The sequence below is a fragment of the Leguminivora glycinivorella genome, chromosome 1 (genome assembly GCF_023078275.1).
Source record: "Leguminivora glycinivorella isolate SPB_JAAS2020 chromosome 1, LegGlyc_1.1, whole genome shotgun sequence".
Taxonomy (NCBI): Eukaryota; Metazoa; Arthropoda; class Insecta; order Lepidoptera; family Tortricidae; genus Leguminivora; species Leguminivora glycinivorella.
The window spans coordinates 4,973,577-4,991,082 of NC_062971.1; the positions used below are offsets into that span (position 1 = coordinate 4,973,577).

The 17,506-nt window shown below is 41.3% G+C and overlaps 3 protein-coding genes across 13 annotated transcripts in view; 1 reads left to right on the forward strand and 2 right to left on the reverse strand.

Moving 5' to 3' along the window:
- The first annotated feature begins 578 nt into the window (after positions 1–578).
- LOC125232851 (zinc finger CCCH domain-containing protein 13-like) lies at positions 579–10,257 on the forward strand. 9 transcript variants are annotated; one of them, XM_048138670.1, is made up of 12 exons: positions 579–904; positions 989–1,051; positions 1,467–1,539; positions 2,046–2,137; positions 2,486–2,644; positions 3,601–3,715; positions 3,960–4,919; positions 5,042–5,152; positions 8,135–8,245; positions 8,540–8,675; positions 9,038–9,236; positions 9,820–10,257. In XM_048138670.1, the coding sequence occupies exons 1-12, from the start codon at positions 804–806 to the stop codon at positions 9,833–9,835; spliced, it is 2,136 nt and encodes a 711-aa protein (XP_047994627.1). In that variant the 5' UTR covers positions 579–803; the 3' UTR covers positions 9,836–10,257. The 9 variants fall into 9 exon arrangements, with proteins under 9 accessions (XP_047994627.1, XP_047994619.1, XP_047994636.1 ...); XM_048138662.1 differs by having other exon boundaries at positions 8,568–8,675; XM_048138679.1 differs by lacking the exon at positions 9,038–9,236.
- A 14-nt stretch (positions 10,258–10,271) lies between these two features.
- LOC125232891 (retinol dehydrogenase 11-like) lies at positions 10,272–11,410 on the reverse strand. The gene has a single exon (XM_048138720.1). The coding sequence runs from the start codon at positions 11,321–11,323 to the stop codon at positions 10,388–10,390; it is 936 nt and encodes a 311-aa protein (XP_047994677.1). The 5' UTR covers positions 11,324–11,410; the 3' UTR covers positions 10,272–10,387.
- Positions 11,411–12,031: 621 nt separating this feature from the next.
- The window catches only part of LOC125227592 (CDC42 small effector protein homolog), a 64,946-nt gene continuing 59,471 nt past the window's right edge, over positions 12,032–17,506 (reverse strand). For all 3 annotated transcript variants that reach the window (XM_048131937.1, XM_048131945.1, XM_048131953.1), the window contains exons 3-4: positions 16,924–17,018; positions 12,032–15,199 (exon numbers count right to left, since the gene is read on the reverse strand). In XM_048131937.1, the coding sequence (XP_047987894.1) occupies positions 15,191–15,199; positions 16,924–17,018 (104 nt within the window). In that variant the 3' untranslated portion in view covers positions 12,032–15,190. The remainder of the gene's footprint in view (positions 15,200–16,923; positions 17,019–17,506) is intronic.

A 17,506-nucleotide genomic window follows, 5' to 3' on the forward strand; every position in this document is an offset into this window, starting at 1 on the left:
TGCTAGATTTGATTTATTTTGATGTTTTATAGTCAGTATTTTGTTCGTGTTGGTGTGGTGAATTAATTCTGTTTCACTCGGTGGCAAAGTTTGTTTAATCTACGTGACTTGAAATCCTCGCAACGCTCAAGATTCCACTTTTTGAACCACTCGCTACTCTCGCGGTTCAATATTGGAATCTTTCGCTTGCGCGGGTATTGGCACGTGCGGCAGGCCTACGTTACTCGCTCGCTAGCAGTTGCCTCAGGTAACAAGTGGCCGAGAGGTGCCACGCGCCCGCCAGTGTAGTCGCGTGGCGTGGCATATATTACCTACTATTCTTCTGAGTTTTATGTAGTAACTTATTACTATTAGTTAAATAAAGCGTAGGTGTTTGTCGGTTTGCGGGCAAGTGAAGGATCTGTTACGTTAGTAACTTATTAACCTTTTCAACGCTTTTCCTCCCGTGTCAAAAAATGCCATAGACGCCAAAAAGTCAACTGGTGAAGAGCGAGTAGGAAAGTCGCTTTGACAACGTCCGCCATAGCCTTTTTAGTGGTCGTTGGCGTGGTGGGCACGACAGCACTCGACCACTTTAATGGCTCTTGGCGTTGAAAAGGTTAATAATCGATGCGTGCCGTTAAACAACAACTTTGCACCCTTGTAAAAAAACAAACAACTATTACCTACCACTAAACACGAGTAGCCAGTGACAAATGCATGAATTCGCAAAAAACACGTGACTGTGACAAGGCAGGGATTAAAATAAATATTCCCATTGACCGTGATCCATCTGTTGCAATTACGTTACGCTAATCGTAATCATGCTCCCAAAGCAGGGTCAGCTCCGAGTGGTGTCAGCCAAAGCCAGTCTACAAGAAACTCTTCCTTCGAAAACTGATGCTTTTCCGAGTCACGATGAGAGGTGATACATGAAACAAATTATCTACTTACGTGTTTTTTATATTTTCTGTTGGTAAGGTTAACTTGAACTTCCGCTTATGATTAGGACCGCCGACAGTAGCCCCTCGGTCCGGTCTCAAAGTTCGCCGCGCCGACACCGACGTCCCACGTAAGTTTTCTGCCTGCTAATTGGTGCGAGGGTTAACAATGTGGTAAAGGTTTACTTTATGAGTGGGTTAGGTAGTCATATGACGTCAAATGATTGCTGAAGATGACTCAAGTATAGATAGATATAGATAGTGCCATCACGATGAACTGACACACAGATTTTTCTTAATCTAGCCCTTAATGGCATGACATAGAAAAACGCTTCTCCACCTCGTAAATGTAGAGGTAGCTTTTGAGGAAGAAAACAGATAGGTGTAAGTACATAAGATGGGTACTTACTTATAGGCCATTACTTAGGCCTGTACCTATGGTTGGGGTGAAGACTTAATACCTAAGCCTGATATTTTGCAAGTAGGTCCAGCAGGTTTAGCGCTGCATCTTGTGTATTATAATTCAAAGCGGTAATTTTTCTACAGCAGAAGAGATAACATGTCACTGGCTTTGAAGGCGGGCCTTGCGTCCACTCCCCGTTCTGGATCACCTCCACGAGTAAGTTAGTTTAAACGATCTGAAATACTGTGTAGCCGCCATTCAGTGTCCGGCGAATTCGAAATACTTACGATCAGATATAATATTTTCCAAAGGTTTACAATAGGTTCGGTACTTGGCTAAAACGGTCAAGTGTGGAAGTGGTGGTTATTGTATGGTTCCTGATACTAACGTGATTGATATACTGCGTGGCGACTGCATTTCTAGATAGATACATACATAAAATAAGTTTTTGACGAATATTACTTTTGAGTCGTAAAACTCCGATCGGTCTGTTAAGTTGTTAGACAAATAAATCTGACCGATTCATCAGAATATAATTTTTCGTAAATATAAATATATCGTAATGAGATTAACACTTTCGAAACCGGGCTCTACGCGGCGCTACGACATTTTCGCTACATACGGGGAAACCCATGTAATCGGCTACGCTTCTACGAGCGGTGTACCCGACAGTCGGGTTCTTGGTAGCGAAAGTGTTAATGTGACTAATTTGTTTGATTTAGGAAGGCGACGCCACTTTCGAGTCGGTGCCGCATGATCAGGGTTCTTTCATCTACGCCTTCCTAGAAGAAGCTATTAAAAGGGACAAAAAGAAGTAAGCCATGCAGTAATTGTGACTACTAATTGTTAGGTACTATGTAATATGTGTTACAGCTTTGACACTTTCTAATAGCTGTGGCTTGTTTCACCACAGTGACAATTGTCGCCCGACAGTGACACTTCGCCTGTTAAACAAGGAAATATTGACGATGAGTAACAATGTTACTTATTAACCCAGAAATAGGCACAGAAATTGTCACGTGTTAAGTGTCAACTGGTGGATTGATTGTTTCAAAAGTGATAATTTGGTCAACTAGCGGATGTAGTAGTACCTAACGAAAACGAATATGGACGAATGGATGTGTGCATGCAGGAAAATGCTTTCACTCGTAATTTGGTGCAGGCAACGTCAAGCCCGTCGCCACGAGGAGCGAGAGCGCGGGGGCCGTCCGAGGACGTCGTCCCCGAGCGAGCGCGAGCCCCGCCACCACCGCGACCACCGCGAGCACCGCGAGCATCGCCACCACCGCCGCCGCGACGAGTCGCCCAAGGAACTAGACAAGTAGGTGTGACGAGGCACGAGGACGGCATCCCCGAGCGAGTGCGAGCCCCGCCATCACCGCGACCACCGTGACCACCGCGAGCACCGCCACCACCGCCGCCGCGACGACTCGCCCAAGGAACTAGACAAGTGGGTGTCACGAGGCACGAGGACAGCGTCCTTGACCGAGCGGGAGCCCCACTACCACCGCGACCACTCCGGCCGCACCGGGAGCACCGCGAGCATCGCCACCACCGCCGCCGTGACGAGTCGCCCAAGGAACTGGACAAGTAGGTACTCCACGTCATGCAGTTGTCACGAGGAACGAGAACGTCGTCCCCGAGCGCGCGGGCACCCACGCGAGTATCGCCAGATCGCCACCGTCGCCGATGCGACGACTCTCCCAAGGAGCTGGACAAGTAGGTGCTCCGCGTCAAGCTCGTCACCGCAAGGAACTACTTAGAATGCGGGGGTTTTCCGAGAACTTCTTCCCCGAACCAGCGGGAACCATATCGCCAGATCACCACTGGCTCGCGACGATTCACCTAAGGTATTCAACTAGACAAGTAAGTCCCCTTGGAGCCTAGGACAATTGGTGCAATCGCTTGTATGAGTGAGTATTACCTGGCTATAATGCATTAAGCGCGATTTAACAGTGGCAAAACACAAGCGTGGCTATGTATTACCTTGTATCGTGTTATTATGTTATTATCATATAGCTACCTAATAAACTAATGCACAGTTATTATTATTCTTTGGTTGCAGTCTAGTAACATACAATAAGAAATATGTAATACCAAACTCAAATGGAAGAGAAGACCAAACTCAAATGGAAGAGACTGGAAGAGATCCCATTAAGGGATAAGTCCGCCTACATTGTATATTACTGACTCTGTAACTGTGTCTCTTTTGTTTCCTTTATGTACAATAACGCTTATACATACATACATACAAATTCGTAACTTGTTTATCGGCAGGCCCACAAAAATTGAGAATCCAGCGCCAGGTATTGATCAAACTGCTTTGATTGAAACTTTCGCCAAATTATGCGCTACGCTAAGCGCGAAGACAGAAAAACCTAGCAAAAATATCGTAAGTGAAACCTTGCTATATTTCATTACTCATTACCTTTGTGGTATCGTCTTTAGTTAAGTTTTAAAATCCGTCCCAAAAGTCCTTTTGTCAGTTATTCCTAAACTCACTTTCGTCTGCGTAGTTTTTGTCATCTTTGATGATATGAGAAGTTTGACCTTTTCTTATTTTAGCTTATTCGTTATTGTGAATATTGTGTCGTAAGGCTCGTAAGTGTGAGAATGAATTCTTTGTCATGTTTCAGCAACGTTCCCTGAGCCATAAGTCACTGCAATGTGAAGGTGTATCAAAACAAACCTGTCACGATGTCGACCATCGCCCCGTGAAGTTGACCAATCATGAAAATTCTCAAGCCAATATACCTTTGTCATTAGCACGAAGTCAGGAAGATACTAGTGCTCGAATTCGTAGTCGAGATAACATTGTCTCGTCTCGCTCGCATATAGTACAAGCGAGGGACAGAAGTTCGTACTGCGTCCCGTATGACAAAGAAAATACTATCGGAGAACAACAACGGCACAGAGAACAGTATACTAGCAAACTAGATATCAGCGGATCGAAAATGCACACCTCGGCAGATAGACGACATGAATATGCTCCTAGAGCCGTTCCCACAAGAAGTGTTCTCAACCAATCTTGCAGAGATTACAGGGAACAACATCCCAACCGTGATCCCCTCCGAGAATGTGACTATCGTAGAGATAATGACAGGGAATATGATCGTGATATAGAACTCAATAGAGACTACGATCGAGTTGTTGAACCTAATAGGGAAAGACCCTACGACGATGACAAGAAAAGGTCCTACAACCAAACCAGTAGGAGCTACGATATCCGCCGGGACTGTTACTTGGAGGACGACCGACAGCACAGAACTACAAGAAGTGATAATCATAGAGACAGGTATTGTGACGAAAGACGTTACGAAGACAGATACCGAAAGAGGTGCGAAGATTTGGAAAAACGCGATAAGTATTATGAAGACAAGCCGATAGTTTCTCGCGATCGCAACTACCACATGTTTAAAGAAAGCAGAGATCGTCGAAATAAGAAAAACTTGGAGAGATTTGAAAGAGCTTCGGTAACATCGAGAGAAGAGGAATTTAAAGAAAGGTGTTCTGAAAGAGAAAGGGATTCTGGGCTTAGTGTGGCGGATGGTGAGAGTACCGCTAGTGCCCGGAGTAACTACTTAAGATTGGTGAAGGTTCGTAAATGTTGATTGGTTGATCTCACTCTACTGATATTGAATGACTTACTTAGAAGCTTTATTTTTATTAAACCAGTCATTTTGTTGGGTACATAATGTTACCTCTATAAAATTTGCAGCAAGAAATTATGGAGCAAAGGGAAGCCATGGACAAAATGATGAACTTATGGAAGGAGTTGATGCGATGCTTTAAGAGTTATTCACAAACATCGGGGGAGAAAGCTGTAACTGTAACTATTTTTTTTTAACAACTAAAATATTTATCCTGATATTATAAGTCGTTCAAAATAACCGATATCCTAAACTACGGAAAACATGTATATGCAATAGCAATTAGTGACTTTGCAGTAGGTAACTATTATTGCACATGATAAAATCGGGATGTTGTAATATTCAGTTAACTTGAACCATAGTATTTTCCACAAGTCATGATAATTATTATGAATTATCTCTACACATGACATAGTAGATAGATTCTAGACCTGCACGCTGTAATATTTTATGGAACCGGTGTTTAAGAGAGGTCAAAAAGGGGAATGGCGTGTGTAACAATTTGAGGTGAAGCGATAATAAAGACATCATGAGTATTATTTGAGCCAGTTAAACAAAGTTGCATACCTACAATACTTTTTCTACGATCATGCACTTTACATTTTTTGAAATATACACAGTTGGCTGGATTTTGACATAAAGTTCGACAGATTGGAAAAACATGTCTATGGTTTGATGTTTCCCATAGGGGTAGGCAGAGACCACGAAATTTCATTCCGCTACGATCCTGAAAAGCTTCTTTCGCTTCCTTCATATGCATAATTCCTAATATATCCTTCGGGTCTGTTATTAAAGAGTCCAGAGTACAATCGTTGACGCTAGGTAGACTATAGTTCTTATTATCTCTCTCTATCGCCCTTCCGTTACTTCCGTATCGGTAGGACAGTGCCACTACGTTCGTATTCGTTCGGTACGGAGTACTTTTAGGTGCAGACCCCGTGCAAAAATACCAAAAAATTGAATGTAATAATTGTTTGGTCAGGAATCAGCGGCGAACAGCGCCCGCGATTCCGCAGCGGCGCAGCTGCGGCTGTGGCGCGAGTGCATGCGGCGCTACGAGACCGTGGCGCGGGACGTCGGCGACACGGACGCCAGGCTCATACAGACCACGGTACGCTCAGTATAGAATAAGGTTAGGAATCAGCGGCGAACAGCGCCCGCGATTCCGCAGCGGCGCAGCTGCGGCTGTGGCGCGAGTGCATGCGGCGCTACGAGACCGTGGCGCGGGACGTCGGCGACACGGACGCCAGGCTCATACAGACCACGGTACGCTCAGTATAGAATAAGGTTAGGAATCAGCGGCGAACAGCGCCCGCGATTCCGCAGCGGCGCAGCTGCGGCTGTGGCGCGAGTGCATGCGGCGCTACGAGACCGTGGCGCGGGACGTCGGCGACACGGACGCCAGGCTCATACAGACCACGGTACGCTCAGTATAGAATAAGGTTAGGAATCAGCGGCGAACAGCGCCCGCGATTCCGCAGCGGCGCAGCTGCGGCTGTGGCGCGAGTGCATGCGGCGCTACGAGACCGTGGCGCGGGACGTCGGCGACACGGACGCCAGGCTCATACAGACCACGGTACGCTCAGTATAGAATAAGGTTAGGAATCAGCGGCGAACAGCGCCCGCGATTCCGCAGCGGCGCAGCTGCGGCTGTGGCGCGAGTGCATGCGGCGCTACGAGACCGTGGCGCGGGACGTCGGCGACACGGACGCCAGGCTCATACAGACCACGGTAAGTATGCTCAGTATTCAGACTCGCTTAGAAGTCGAAGTACGAAGACGCATGCGATTTCACTGAGGTTACGTACACACCAATCAAATACTTACCGCGATGTAATGAAACTCGCATGCATGTTCGCCCTGAATGGGCCCTTAAGAACTGCACAGCAGGCAAGTTGAGAGGGTATTGGCTTGAGAGGCTTGATTATAGCCTCTACCATTTGGATAGTGTTTTATAAAGCCATAACCATGATGATTATACCTAGATATTTTTCTGCCACGAACGTCGTTGTGTGTTTGACAAAATAAAAATATCGACAATCTTTTTATCGATAAATAGCCTCACATGAGGTTATTAATTACCCCTAATAATAATCTCTAAAATCTTGAATAATCATGTAAGAAATTATGTAAACTATTAAAATATGGTTATTCGATTTATTATTATTGTCCATTTATTTTCAAATATGTGACATTTGTATAAAACATTAATGTTATATAGACATAAATTCAAGCCTATATTCCCTAAACGGGGTAGTCAGAGCACATGAAAGTACTCAAGATTCAGTGCCACGGCAATAATTAATGACATAATTATAATAATGTAAGTTATCGATGAACTAAATATCGGAAGGAAGTCACTTAGTGTCACTTCGTTCGTGCCAGAAAAATGTCTAGGTATAAGTGCGTTTTCACATTATCCGATCCGATATCGGATGTCGGACCGATATCCCAAACATCACAGGCGCCATCTTGGATTTTTTCCATTGAAATCCTTCCGACATCCGATATCGGATCGGATAATGTGAAATCGGACTAATGATGATGAACGATGTCTTAATCGAGAAACTGACAAAGGCCTCCAGACATAAACAGTAGCTGACCGAATCAATCTTTGAAATGTAATATTTACACTCAACGTCCAGTCCATAAGGAAACAAGCATTACCTACGTTATGTTTGAATCTACTATTATACTATCATCATTGGCCTCAAAGTCTATAACAGACTATACAAGCAGTGTCAAGTGGGGCGACAGCGTTTTTCATGGAAATGTAAGCCAATACGGGAGCGACAAACACGACCTGTGTGCACTTGGCGAACACGTATCGCGCTGATGACGCTTGGCGCGCTTGCGAGTGTCGCAAACCAAGCATTGTCGTGGATTTTGCGTCCGTCGAACACCAGTTTGCGCCATTTGTCCCTGTCCTCGGCAAGCTCTTCCACTATAGGTAGGTACAAATCCCTCAATGCATAAATATAATTACATCATTCGAGCTCTTTGGACTTTCTAGGTATATTTAAAACTTAGCAGATACCTACCTCTATCAATTTCAATGTCATCAACTCCCCACCAGTAAACTACTATGCTCCAACGTACGACTTGAATTACCTCCATTAGGAATGTATGTTCACGACCCACTTCAAACCTTGTTGTATACAGGAGGAGATCAATAAACAGCGCTCGGAGATGGCCGAGATGGCTAACATGTGGCAGGAGTGTCTGCAGCGCTACCGCGAGATGAGCAACGACTTCAACAACCTCAAGCAGAAGGTAACTCACTGTCCCTATATTAGGGTAGAATACTCAATTATTGTCACAGTCATGGTCGTTATATATCTTACCATGTAATCAGGGAAATTGTTAATTGTTTAGTGAAGTTCAGGTTTTCAACAGTGACATTTATCTTCTCCATCAAATGTTACTTTTTCTTGTGACGCGTGATTTTTGTGTTATAAATAATTTTAAAGCCCCTTATCAGCTTTTTACTACTCGAAGAGGTAACCTAAATCTGTAATATTTCCTACTTGACTACTGTTTCTTCGGTGACTTAATAGCAGGCAATAGCCTGAGATGTTGTGTGTGTGTGGTGCAGCTGGCGACGCCGACAGTGGCAGGGCCCGCGCTGGTGCCGCCGGTGTGCGCGGACGGCGAGGGCGCCGCGGCGCCCGCCGCCTTCTGTCAGCCCGCCTACCCGACGCCGGTACGTGTTTACTTATTTATTATTCAGGTATTTTGAATTTTTGGAGGCAGAGCATCGTCAACCTGTTTACTGTCGGTCCGAAACATGTTTATTCCCTACCATTCATTCTAGCGTACAGACTTATTTTGTTTTAGAAAAAATAATTTTAAACGATGTATAAGGTCGTAAAACATTCTGGAATGTTGGTGTTGGGGTAGATGTGAACAAATAATGTTCAGGACGTTATTTAAATGGTCGAAAAAATACAAAATTAATTGTTTCGTCATTATGGGCTAAACCTTTTAGGTGTCAGTTTAGATTATAGGACCATGGTTCATTTGTTCCAAGGTTTTTGGATCTTCTAAACGTAATAAAAAATGTAGATGCCGACTCCCGGTTATATGGGCGGTTCGCCGGTCCGTGCTCGTGCATCAGCGCCCGCGCCTCCGCCCTGGTGGTGGAACGAGGCGGGCCACGCGCGCGCACCTCCAGCGCGGCGCTCGTCGCCCGAGTCGCGCGGGTCGTGCGACCGCGACCGGCACCGCGACCGCGAGCGACGGCGACACAAGGAGCGCGAGCGAGGTTTGTTGTTGATTACCGATGCTCTAGGTTCTACGTGGGGGCTGCTAACCCTGCTGGTGGTGGAAAAAGGCGGGCCACGCGCGCGTTTTCGTCACCAGAGTAGCGCGGGTCGTGCGACCGCGATCGGCATCGCGACGGCGACAAAAGCAGCGCGCCGCGAGCGAGGTTAGTTGCCAACTACTGATCTACTGTTGGTTCTTTATCTTCAGAGACCTAGCTTCACCGACCACCTATTGGCGAAACGATGCGGGCGACGTGCGTATGCCGCCGGCGACATAAACGAACGGGAGCGAGGTCAGTTGATAAATATTGATATTGGTTGGTTAGGATACTCATGTGGACGATCAACTGCGCGTGCGTAGCCAGGCGCTGTACGATTATAAGTGGGCCGTCGTTCATCGCCAGGGTTGCGGTATTAGCTAGTGAGGCGAGTTACTGAATGCGGGTACAAAGACAATTTGAATAACAAATAAATTAATATAAATGACTGAAGTTTCTGAACCGTCCTCCATGGAATAATTTCACGCTAATTTACTTAGTGCTCAAGCCAATATTCAAGTGCTCTTTTCTTTTTACTTTTCAGACGACGCGAAATATAAGGATAAGTCCAAACCTAGCGCGGCTCGCTCCGAACATAGACGCAGAAAAAGATAAGAAATAATACACGCATATAAATACATATCGACATACTTAACTTTACTAACCATTTGTGAATCTTAGTGTAAGTTAAGTGCGTTGTTAGTACTCAATAATAATCGTTACACACACTTACAGAAAATATGTACTTACCAGTAATATCTATCATCATTTGAATGTATAAAAAAGTTATTTAGGACTTACCCGAGTAGTTAGGTATTTGAAACTCATCATCAGTCCCACCACTTCAAGTTTTGTCTACGAATGCCTAAATGTATCTACACCCCTTCAGTTTGGTAATCCCCGATAGTCCGTGTTATTTCTAAATCTGCAGGGTAGTTTGCTATTGCAAACGTGTTTTGTAAAATTTGATATTATTTTCATATATAATAAAAATATTACAAAATTCACAAAATCGTCTTTATTTTGGCATCCACTACAAAACATAAGTTTAACTCTTCTAATTAGTAGTCCATAGTCCTTCTAAAACACTGTTTGTCGTAATTAAAACGTGATTATTTTTCTTTGGTAAGTTTGTCTGAAAGCTCCCACAGCTTGTCAGCGAGTTTCTTATCTTCGGAGCGGCAGGAGGATGCCGTTTCATTGCAATCTGAAAAGTATTTCCCCGTGACGTCACCTAATTCCGGCGATACGGCCAGGTGAATAGTGGTTTGAGCTCCCTCTTCCGGTGTTTTAAAAACGAGACTAATTAAAAATCTGGAAAGTGCTGGTTGGTGGCGAAATATATCGGTGCTGACGGCGCCCGGGTGCAGGCAATTGACGGCCACCCCCACCCCCGCGCCCGACAGCTCGCGGCTCAGCTTCTTCGTAAACAGCACGTTGGCCAGCTTAGAGTTGGAGTACACTCGGGAATGCTGAAGCCAGCTTTTTGCCGGCTTGTGGATATTATCCAAGTCTATTGTACCATAGCGATGCATTAAGGAGGACACATTTATTATCCGGCTCGGTGACGAAGATTTTATCATTGGTAGAAGCAGTTTCGTTAGAAGAAAGGGACCGAAATGGTTGATTTGCATTTCTACAGGAAGCTTATCTTCAGTTAGTGAATTGTCTAATTTCCCGGTACCGGCGTTGTTTATAAGGATGTGGACATGGGTCTCAGTCTCGAGAATTTGCGAAACAAAAGTCCGCACCGACTTGAACGACGCCAGGTCCAGTTGTTTGTAAACAACATTGCGATTGCCGGTGACCTTTATAATATCGTCTCTCGCTCTGATGCCCTTCGCTTGGTCTCTGCAAGCGAGTATGACCTTAGCTTCGCGCCGGGCGAGGTCTTTTGCTGTTTCGAATCCGATTCCTGTATTTGAGCCAGTCACGATGACCACTTTGTTATTAAGTTTTGTTTTGCATGTACATTTTCTTGCTGTCAATTTACTGTAAACTTTGTATGTTATAAATGCTAGGAAAACGCCCGCTAAATATGTAATCATAGCGATTGTTCTGATAGTTTGTCCGAGCTTGCAACACGTCTGTCCACCTTGGATGCACGGCACGAGTCGAGTCAAACAAACAAAATAGTCTCGTAAGAGAAGCCCCATAGATAAGTATAATACTGACAGTAATGACTTAAGTTGCTTGGAGGTTGCTAAAGCCACAGAGTAGACTAAGGTTGAATAACTGCAATATATTTTTGTTGTTACGTTGACAGTGCTGATTATGTTCTCCGTTTTATCATATCGGCTTTTTATCTATCCGATAACGATTACCTAACAACTGTGCTTTTCATGGATTTTAGTTTACAAAACTTTAAAGAAATATCAGTTACGTATAAATTACGCTACAGTTTTATAGTATTGTAAACCTCAGAGGAACTTAATAAATTCGACATTTCAGTCAGTTTCTATTTTCGATAGACGATTATTGGGGACTGGATTCGAAGTTCGAGCAACAGGAGACAGTTTTAAATAGGTACTTGAATTTGTTTCATTTTGCACAGGATGACAGGACGTGGGTGTGGAGTTAAGAAGCCGTCGGTTCAGAGCCTGTAGCGGAGATTACTTATATATTCGTTGATGCCCTGTATTCTATAGTACTCTTAGTTCTCTCTCTATCGCTCTTCCTTATTGGTGCGTCAGCGATTGTACTCTTTGCTAAGATTTTAGGAGCCTGACATGTTTAAGGAAAATAAAACAAAGTTATTCGTCGTTCTGAAATATTTTCATTTTCTGTTCATAATATTTATATGGTACAAATCTAGTATCATTCAATATTTACCACAACAACACAATTATAATTAATTATCAACTAACTATAGGAGTATAACTTTGTCATTTTAACCGGAAAAGGACAAAATTACACATAGGATAAATATTAATGGACATTTAGCAATATTGCTTTTCAATAATAGAGGTATACATTTATATAAGCTTTAAGTTTCAGTCTCTATAAAAAAACTCTTGATTCAGTCATTTCACTGCCCAAAACTTTTCGGGCAAGAAGACACAAAAGATTTTCATATGTTAACCAATTTCTGAGGATTGCTGTATTTGTCTTATTTTAAATAAATACAATAGGCACATTTTAAATTCTCTGTACAGGATGATTGAGGAAACGTGAGCTGGATAATTCCCGTCCATTCAGTGACTTGTAACTGTTTACAAGCAACCGTCTCGTACCAGTATTAGTGAGATTAGTGTTTAATTTATTTTTTGTACTGGTCGATTTTTGTTAGTTCGTACCAAAAAAGAACTCGATAAGAGTGATTGTATTATGTACAAAAATAATTAAGAACGATAGCAACATAACATATTGACTGAAAGTACAGGCTTTCGATTTGCTCAAGAAAGTGCTCAAGTCCCATAAATCATCTTATGAATTGTTTTGCAATTTTTGTTGTACAAAATTATGTTGTACATAGTTGCTGCATCATTCATCAAAATTACTTATTTATTGCTCAATAACAACATTTTCGCGACTGATATTAGACTATTGACGGAAATGTATATTGTGTTCCTTTCTCTCAATTTAGAAATTAATTTGAGAGCACAAATGCACAGTAATGCTAATCTCTTAATCAGTAATGCCTAGGTAATCTCAAATGTATCACTCGCTTAATTCACTAACAATTATAAATTGACTATTTTTAGTATTTATTGGTTAGGTAGACAATTGATTGAATATACGTGTTGAAAGTATTTGAGCGTTTAGGGCGTCAGTTCGTTTAATATCGTAATAGAATATTGGACACCAAAACACAAATACAGTGCCTAACCGAACGAAGAGCAAACACTTCTACCTGTTAATGTTTTTTCAGTGCAGATGGTGTGCACTAGTGCGAGAAGTACTCCATTATATGTCAGGTCGAAACTTCGCAGGGCCATCTGTACTGAAAAACGTCGTACGATACACGTGCGAAAAGGAAATTCGTAACTCGTGTCGGTTTAAAACACTCCCTTCGGTCGTGTTTTAATTTATCCTCACTCGTTTCGAACTTCTTTTTTACGCACTTGTATCGAAATCACACTGAGCAACTATTAAGTACTACTTATGGGACCAACACTGAAATCGAGGGAAAAAATTTAAACTTCCAAAGAAAATTTCTGTTTCACTTTTTACTTTGTGCTTCACTTTGTAACATCAATTCATTATTTCGAGGTTGGTACCATATGTAGTAAAAGTTGCTGTGTATGTTGAGTTTGCTTTACGTTCAGTTACATATCGTCACTACTTTAAAAAAATTTCGTATCTCACGCTGCTCTTCAAAGTTAAAACGCAGTAAGTCTATATGCATTCCATACATACTTACTACAATTTTCTTTTCATTGACAGAACAAGTTTTTTTTAAAAGTAGTGACGATTTAATACTGTATTAAAGATGTATAAATATAAGGTAAAAAAGTAAATGTGAATTGAATATTCTCATATAATATTCAGCTCTATAGATTTGAATAACAAATATTTTGGAATTGACAACAACAACCCTAACTTCGGATACACATATGCAATAAGTACAATATATATGAATACATATAGCTATGTAATCTATGTTACGAGTACCAGGTATATATGTATAGGTAAAAAGGCAGTCAATGACGGAATAGGACACTTACAACTACTACTGGATAACTATTGAAAGCACTTTAAATTTATAGCATATAGGAAATACATGTATTGTATCAGAATTCATTATCAGCAGGGTTTCTCAAGCCATAGTTTCGTTTGAAAATTAATTGCTCAGAAAATCGTACCAAATAAGTGCCAATATTTTTTTGTACATTCAACCAATTAAATCCTAGGCTACTCTAGAACCGTGTCGTATTGACACCGTGCTTTACTAGCTATGAAAGTCAGTTTGACTTTTACTGAGAAAGGATTCTACAGTGGCCTAGGATTCTAAATTGGTTGACTGTACGTAAGAGAGCCGGTCACCGTTACCAGTCATGAACACGCTGTATTGTCGCGAACTTGAATATTTTCTGTCGAACCACAAGCTTCGAGAGTTCTGCTTCATATAATATTTTTATGTGAACCTGTAGAAGGTCAACATTACAAAAACATTTGATATAGAGTATGTAATACATATAAATTCGTCTGAAATTGTTTGAGGCTCGAACATTTAACGGCCGTTGAAAGATAGAAAAAAGCAAAATTAAAGTTTACAGAAACGGACATATAAAAATTATCACAATATCTATAGACTTTATGAATCATGAAATATTCAACACTAGGAGCAGCTCTGATAGATGTTATTTTTTTCCTTGCATTCCTGTTGTGCGTATTTTCTATTTTACTTCAAACACATAATTTGGCTCACAATTTTATACTTATTGTTAATACCATAATTGGTTTTTCTTAATTACGAACACCATTTTATTTCATTTAAAGTAATTACTTAACATACTTACATTTTTACTAAAGACTGAAAAATTCGAGAACAATATAATTAACTTGTCTTAAAGTATACTCAATATACGATAACATAATTTTATACAAGAAAGTGGAATGATTTTGTGTCGTTAAAATTCATCCAAGGAATCCGTACTTGGTCGCTTGAAAAATGAATATTTTTCGATAAACTTTAACGACACAATTCTTCGCCAACTGAATTGAACATTAGGGAAGATATAATATAAGATTTAAATCGCCAGTCTTTGAATAAGTACACTTGTAACATATAATTCGAGACCTGACTGAAGAACATGGAAGTCGCAGAGGTAACTTTAGAATTTGGACAATGGCCTTTGTATGTACACTAGGAAACACGTACGGACTAACACTAGCAACGCGACAATAAATACGATAATAATAAGATCATAACACGACAGTCACTCAGTCCACGCACTAGGCCCGGCGCGCGTTCAGTATGCCTGGAAAAAAGAAAAGAAAAAGCGTTAGAAAAAATGTGCGGAAAGTATATGAAAGTTGGTACGGTAAAATGGGATACAAAACATTAGGGGCAAGATTAAAAAGATATTGTAGGGAATCCTCACTTTGCTCTCTGGTACTTTTGGCACTTGAAAAAAGTGTAAACAAACCGGAGCCGTCAAATTTGACAGATCCAGGGATAGTGAACCTTTTAAGGCCAGAAACCTTTTTCTTTAAAATTTAGCTTGAAACCAATATTTCGTAAAAAGTCATAATTTTTCGTTGGTAAACTTCGGGAGATAAGGGGGAATGGTATTTTATTTTTTACATTTTCCTTCATAATTCTTTTTATTTTCCACTACAAAAACATTATAAAAATAGTTTTGATATGTACAATTTGAGCTCTTTCTAACGATACCCCACTTGACCTAGTAACTTGACATTTACGGTTTGCCCCCCTTCCGTTTTGGCCGTTTTCTACAATTAATATTAATATATTTTTAAAAATAATAGTTTCAGCTTGTAGAGGTTTAAAGTATTCATAACTGTTCCAAATTTCAAATCGATAGCGTAAGTAGTTCTCGAGATATTTAGAAATGTGACAGACATACAGACAGACGGACAGAGCGTCGCCATAAGGGTTCCTTTTGTACCTTTTTGGTACGGAACCATAAAAAACATCATATAGCAATCATCATTTCATACGGAGAAACGGAAGCTCTAAAACACAAATATCGAACTCGGAACAGATGATGATGATGATGATGATTGATAACAAGTAATGGCAAATGTCAGACAGATAAAATTAAAAATCGCGTAAGGTGTACTACCTTTATATTTTAGTACAATTAGTACGTTTTCACATTATCCGATCCGATATCGGATGTAGAACAGATATCCCATACATTACAGGCGCCAATCTGGGATTTTTCCATCGAAATCCTTCCGACATCCGATATCGGATCGGATAATGTGAAACCGGAGTTACACCCAGATTAAAATGCAACCATGAGTTTTAAACCTCTGCAAAATTAGGTACTTTTTGGTTGATGATTCCCTGTAGAAAATAATAATATTCATTAAATGTAATGACGGTAGGTTTGTATTAGTGAAGGTGTATACGTTTCGTCAAATTAAACGAAATTACATGTTAGTGGAATGAAATGGAAAATAGTAGTGAGCTCAATTATTTTTAAATAGAGAAAAAAATTCAGGAACCAAACGTTACCTAATAAACAACCCTCAAATTTAACAGCTCAGGTTTGTTTACACTTTTTTCAAGTGCCAAAAGTACAGGGTATAGAACTGGAAGTGCACCCGCCAACCTGACGTCAGAATGGCGGGTGTCAATAATTTCTTAAATATTTCTGGAGTTCAAAGAGCACATTGCTCGAATTTTGGCGCACATTTGGCACATTGCTAGCACTAACTCCTGACGTATACCACACCAGGATTGCTTGATGTACACCCGCCATTCTGACGCTCACCAGTCTATGCACTGTGATTACACATTTTACTTTGACGGTAACTCTCCACATAGTACTCGATCCTTTGGTCCATATCTTTAAAAAACTCGATAGATTTTGAAGAGGTCAAACATGTTACCTTTACTCCGTACTTAGCCCTGCACTGGTATCGCATTTGTTCATGATCAGTGATTCCTTTGTCTACATCATAAAACAACTCGATAAATGGAAGAATTTGGAGAAGAGATGAAACATGTTACCTTGACTCCGTACGCCACCTCGTAGCCGCCTTTGCTCTGCATCTGGTTCTGGATGGAGTGCAGGAGCGACGAGGGCATGTCCACGTCCGTGGAGCCTGGAATGCACAGACAATCCACTTAGAAAATAAATATTAGGAATTGCATCTGGGCATTTTCGCGAGAACAATCACAAAATAGTTATTTGTTATACAAGGGGGCAAAGTTGTATTTTAACGCCGAGTGTAGAATTGAAAAACGAGCAAGTGAAATGATTCTATAGTTGAACCACGAGCGAAGCGAGTGGTTCGGGAATAGAATCCTGAACTTGCGAGTTTTTTAAAACACGAGAAGTAAAATACATTTGCACCCGAGTGTAACACAAAACTTTTCCCCTCACTATAGCAGTGATAAACGCATTTTTTGCGTTGTAGTAGTTCCACAGGTGGTAAATCATCTTTATTACTAGATTCACCTACTTTTATCAGTTTTAAAGAAGTTAATTTGACTTTATTCAAGGTCAAATATTTACCCACTTTAAAATGCGTTTTCACCCGCTATTAAAGGACAAAACACGTGTTTCCGAATTTTTTTTTCTATGTTTTTC

Bases quoted from the DNA above. Each gene is read 5' to 3' on its own strand.
- LOC125232851 (XM_048138647.1), top strand. From the start codon at position 804: ATGCTCCCAAAGCAGGGTCAGCTCCGAGTGGTGTCAGCCAAAGCCAGT. The intron at 5,153-8,134 runs GTAACTATTTTT...TGTTGTATACAG, and splicing joins CGGGGGAGAAAGCTGTAACT to GAGGAGATCAATAAACAGCG. The intron at 8,246-8,567 runs GTAACTCACTGT...TGTGTGGTGCAG, and splicing joins TCAACAACCTCAAGCAGAAG to CTGGCGACGCCGACAGTGGC.
- LOC125232891 (XM_048138720.1), bottom strand. From the start codon at position 11,323: ATGATTACATATTTAGCGGGCGTTTTCCTAGCATTTATAACATACAAA.